Source organism: Ixodes scapularis, unplaced genomic scaffold, assembly GCF_016920785.2.
Source record: "Ixodes scapularis isolate PalLabHiFi unplaced genomic scaffold, ASM1692078v2 PGA_scaffold3__209_contigs__length_174095766, whole genome shotgun sequence".
Lineage (NCBI taxonomy): Eukaryota > Metazoa > Arthropoda > Arachnida > Ixodida > Ixodidae > Ixodes > Ixodes scapularis.
This window is the reverse complement of record NW_024609868.1, coordinates 79,784,320-79,789,931: the sequence shown is the minus strand read 5'-3', so window position 1 is coordinate 79,789,931 and position 5,612 is coordinate 79,784,320. Positions and strand designations below refer to the sequence as shown.

Sequence of the window (5,612 nt, the reverse complement as noted above, 5' to 3'; positions counted from 1 at the left end):
CGTACATTAAAAGGAGAAGAAATATACGATTTCCGTGTTTATGCAAACCAATATATATATATATATATATATGTAGGGCAACGCCTCAATGATGGCCTTTCGTCCGTGAAATCTCGGATTCGACTGCCTGTGCACCACGGACTGCCACTCAAGCTGCCGACGTTCGATGGGCAGTCGTCTTGGCAAGCCTTCATCATCCAATTCAAAACGGTTGCAGACTTTTACGTGTTCGACTCAACGTCCAGAGCTCGTGCAATGGTGGCCCAGTTGAAGGGGAACGCTGCTGAATATGTGTAGAGCATGTCTGCCACAAGTCGTTCCTCGTATCAGTTACTCATAGAAGCACTAAAGTCCCGCTTTGGGGATGAACATCTCCAACAATTTCGCCTAACTGCTTTGAAACACAACCGCCAAGGCACGGACACACTCCAGGAGCTAGCTGACGTAATCCAGCGGATGGCGAGAAGAGCTCTCGTCGGATGTACAGAAGTCGACGTTGAGCAGATAGCAACCACTGCTTTCATCGACGCAATCGAAGACACCGACATCCAGCTTCTTGTGCGACTCGCCCACCCAACCACGACTCGTGCAGCACTGGCTCGCGAACTCGAAGTTCAAGCAGCCAACAAAGCAATGGACATGGTGTCGACATCTGGAATCCAGCTTCCGGGGCTGGCTCACCCATCTTCTCCGGTACGTTCGAGTAAACGTCGTTGCTTCACGTGTGGTGACATTGGGCACTTAGCTCGATCCTGCCCAAATCACTTGGCCCCGTGCAAAACGCAGCCTATACCAACGCCAAACGTTTCAAGTGTCAGTGAGCCTGGCAAGGTTGAGTCTCATGTAGTGCATCATGTTCCTCTGGTGACAACGTCACTGCGCATCTCACCAACGCCATGTCTTTCAGTTCATCTTCCTGAGTTGGGACAACATTTAAATGCTATTGTGGACACCGGAGCTGCTGTAAGTCTAATTGATTATGCATTACTGCAATCAGCAAAATGTACCACGCCCAAAACACTTCCTGGTACCCTCTGTCTTATATCAGCCGACGGTTCTACAATCGAACAAGAAGGATAGATCTCGTTGACTGTAGAAACCTTAGGAACAACAGTGAACTTCCCCTTTGTAATTGTGCGCAAGTTACAAAGGTCAATAATACTCGGCCGTGACTGGTGTTCAGACGTCCAGCTCTCCCTATCGTTTCGAGTAAGTGAACATTGTTTGTCAGCCCTACCAACTTTCAGTATTGGCGATCAGTCCAGTTGTTCTGCGACAGATCGAGTTGCTCCAAGGAGATAGCGGGGGAAGCAAAGAAGCAACTTCCTGGATTTTTGAGAGCTTATTCGATGGATTTGTCCTAGCGTGGTCCAGCTTGAAAAATCTGACGAAGACCGCTGCAGCCCAAGTATGTTCTACCGTCGCAACTGCTACGACATTTGTGTCTACACTAATGGCACCGATGGTCAATCGAGAACCACAGAAGGTCTTCCGTATGGTCGCAGCATCGGACATTGTTGTACCTAAGTTACCTGCAGTTTGGGCTACAGCAATAATTCCAGGTTCAAGTACATCAAGAGATATCCCAGTTGAATCACTGCTACAATCTCGTCCTGGGATGGAGTTTGCTATACCTCGCTGCCTTGTTTCCTGCGAGAAAGGGGGTTTGATGCTTCCAGTTTTAAACCTGACGAATGGTGATCTGCTCCTGAAATCCGGTGAAGAGTTCGGACCTGTGAAATTTGCCCTCTCACATGCCACTGTCGCGACAATTAGTGCGGCACCAACGATGTCTGTCCCGCAAGATTGCCTTGAAAAAGCTAGTGACCTTCCGTGGCCGGAATTTAATTTCGGCCACAACTTAAAGGAGCTGTGCAACGATATTCAATTGGAATGTTTTTCTCTCTACACGAGCTTACTGGCACACCTGGGATTCAAGGATACTCACACGCAACGCCATTGGCCAAGAAACTCCTTTGTTGCGGTGTAATTTCAAGGACAAAAGCGATCATTTTCATTCAATCTCTCCTTTGCAAAATTTGATGACGTAACTCGGGGATCGCAGTACACCCAAGTGACGATATTTGAATGCGGTTCATAGATTGGACCCGAGCATTGCGTGCGCACTCGACTTGGGCTCGTGATAATTGCTAGCTCGAGAAGCATTCGGGTAGTGACCCGTGTCCAATCGCTGCAACGAAGACAACAGCCGAGCCATAACAATGTCTGGAACTCAGCGCGTGTTCTGCGCTTTGCCAACCCCAGCGCGTGGCTATGATGAACACTGGCGGCATATAATCGGCTCCAGATCACGTGGTCGCTTGTTCTTGCTGCGAGTTGAGGGGGTGAACGCTGCTCGTTTTTCTTTAATTTTTTTCTGGGACTTCTATTGCGTGGGGTGAAAAACGAACGCGTGTTTCATAGGTCATTAGCGTTAGGGATCCGTTTTAAGCGGTATTTGCGCAAAATACAAAAATTGTTGCATCGCTCCTTTAAAGGTGTCATGGAACGATTTTCCTACTTCTTCCTCCTTAGACTCAAATGCGAGTTGTGAAATCACGTGCTCGTGACATTTCTTCAGCACCGCTGCGATGACTCCTAGCTTCCACCGTGCTTTTTATGCACACCATAGATCTTGTCATCCCCCAGTGACAATACGTTCCGTCAGGGCACTCATTGGCTACGAACGCGAATCCAAATATTCGTCGACGGATTGATTGTTGACGAGCGCATACGTCCGAGCGACGCAGTTCTCGTGTCCAATGCGTGAGCTGGGCTCTGCTGACGTCAGTTTGGCGCCGGTGACGCGCTTTTGGAACCGCGGATGTATCATAGTGAAAAGGCGGAGAGCTTTCGAAGGCAAGAACGTACAAAATAAACCGCTATATTTTCAAATGTTCGTACCGAAAAGCTGACTTTTGACTTTCTAGCCTCTTTCTTTTGGCCAACTAAACGGTATGCGATTAGTAAAGTCCCAATTTAAAATCATTCATCCCAACCTCAAATTCGTTTCATGGCCCCTTTAACAGAACAACAAAAGGCACAGATACAAGAACTGCTCTTGGACTTTCGGCAGTGCATTGCTATTACACCAGAAGAGCTAGGGTGCACACAACTTGTGCGCCACGCCATTAATACTGGCGATCACGCTCCAGTACATCACAATCCAAGACGTGTTTCGATGAGAGAACGGGAGGCGATAAACCACCAGGTAGACGACATGCACATTATAACTAGCTCCAACAGTCCTTGGTCGTCACCAGTTGTCCTGGTTAGGAAAAAAGACGGCTCTACAAGATTCTGCGTGGACTACCGGAAACTTAACAGCATAACAAAACCAGACGTGCATCCTTTGCCACGACTTGACGATGCCCTCGATCGCCTTCGTGGTGCCAGCTACTTTACTACTCTGGATCTCATGTCCGGATATTGTAAAGTGGAGCTGGAGCCGAAAGATTTCGAAAAAACTGCCTTTGTGACTCCTGACGGATTGTTCCAGTTTAACCGTCTTCCATTTGGACTTTGCAATGTACCTGCGACCTTCCAACTCCTCATGGATAGGGTGCTTGGACGGCTGAAGTGGACGATGGCATTAGTTTATCTTGATGATGTCATTGTATACGCTGACACCTTTGAAGAACACCAGCACCCTCTGCGCCTAGTGCTGAATGCCCTCACCAATGCGCATCTCCGTCTGAAACCATCGACATGCTTCTTCGGATGCGACACAATCATTTACATAGGGCATGTTGTCAACAAAGAGGGTATTCGCCCGGATCCAACCAAGCTGGCAGCGCTAGCCAATATTCCTGAGCCCACTACCGCAAAGCAGTTGAAAAGCTTTTTAGGCATTGCGTCCTGTTCTCGTCGATTTGTAAGAAACTTCTCTCTCAGAGCTGCTCCACTGAGTGAGCTTCTTAAAAAAGACACCAAGTGGCGGTGGTGCGCAAAAGAACAAGCTTATTTTGCTGATATCAAAAGAGCACTTCTTGAACCACCAAACCTGGCTAATTTTTCAGAGGAAGCACCGACGTTCATTCACACTGATGCCAGTGGCGAAGGGCTTGGCGCTGTTCTCCAGAGGGACAGTGCAGGAGTAGGACATCACGTCATATACGCAAGCCCTAAACTCAGCGAACCAGAAAGTCGATGTTATTCTTCAGAACTCGAGTGCCTCGCTGTTGTTTGGGCAGTGGAAAAGTTCCGTCCATACATCTACGGAAAGCATTTTACAGTCGTGACAGATAACTCTGCTCTCCGTTGGCTTCAGTCAAAAAACGATCTAACTCCGAAATTGACTCGGTGGGCAATGAAACTGCAAGAGTTGGACTCCTCGATCGTTCATAGAAGTGGGAAACAGCACCAAGACGCCGACTTCCTCTCACGGCACCACATCGAAGACGCCAGAGTTGCTCCTGTACTCGCACTCTTAGATTTGCAGTCGGCACAAGCAGAGGAATTTGACACATTCAACATAATCCAGTTGCTTTCTAACAAAGTGAACGGGAGACCGCGACTTTCAGAACGTCGATTACGGCGTTTGCGAGCGTACTACCAGCTTCGGGATGGTCTGCTGTGTCATCGAGCACATCCCTCAGGAGTGTGGCTCCCCGTAGTTCCCCCCAAAATGCGTCGGAACATTCTTGAGATGTGCCATGATGCTCCAACTGCGGGTCATCTCGGACAACACCGGACGCTCGACAAGGTCGCCAAGAGATTTTGGTGGCCGCACCTCTGGACGGATGTCCGACAGTGCGTCGCGTCTTGGGCAACATGCCAACTGCGGAAAACCCCACCGCACCCGGCGAAGACCGAGCTACAGCAAATTACACCTCCAGGCAGCCCGTTTGAGTTAGTTGTAATTGATCACCTGGGGCCGTTTCCAAAATCTGATGATGGAAACAAGTACGTCATTGTCACAACGGACTACCTGACAAAGTGGATCGAAGTGGAGGCGGTCCCCGATACTTCAGCTTTGCATCTCGTCGCCTTCGGCAACAAACACCTTGTATTGAGGCATGGTACACCCCGCCGGATAATGTCTGACAGGGGAACGCCATTTATGTCCCGTGCTTTCGGTTGTGCTTTGCGAGATTACGTACTTGAACATGCGGCCGCTTCACCTATACCATCCTCAAACGAATGGCCTAGTAGAGCGTACCAAACGTACCAACCAGAGCATTGGAGATATATTATCTCCGTTCGTCAATAAATCTCGCAAGAACTGGGACACGTTCATTGGTAGAGCGGCGTTCGCTTTGAACACTTCACAACCGGAAGTGACCGCCAAATCTCCATTTGAGCTTGTTTACGGAAGACTCCCGACGCTTCTGTAGGAATCATCGATGGGCGCTGCATGTACCCGTCGGGCGCGAGAGTATGAAGAGAACTTCGTTGAACCACTAAGTGAAGCCAGAAAACTGGCTCGGCTGGCAATTCTAAATCAGCAATCAAAGTTGGCCGAACGTCACAACAGGGACACCTCATTGCCGTCAGTTTCACCAGGTGATGTGGTGCTTCTTCGAAGGCACCTAAGACGTCCACAGCACTCGGAAAAGCAACCAGGTACTGCGGACCTTTCAAGATCAGCAGGCAACCTGGACCCGTAACGT

At 49.1% G+C, this 5,612-nt stretch overlaps 1 protein-coding gene across 1 annotated transcript; it reads left to right on the top strand.

Annotated features, from left to right (window-relative positions):
• The first annotated feature begins 300 nt into the window (after positions 1-300).
• LOC120850534 lies at positions 301-1,080 on the top strand. Its single transcript, XM_040223054.1, has one exon. It carries the CDS (start codon positions 301-303, stop codon positions 1,078-1,080), a length of 780 nt encoding a protein of 259 aa, XP_040078988.1.
• Positions 1,081-5,612: the final 4,532 nt, after the last annotated feature.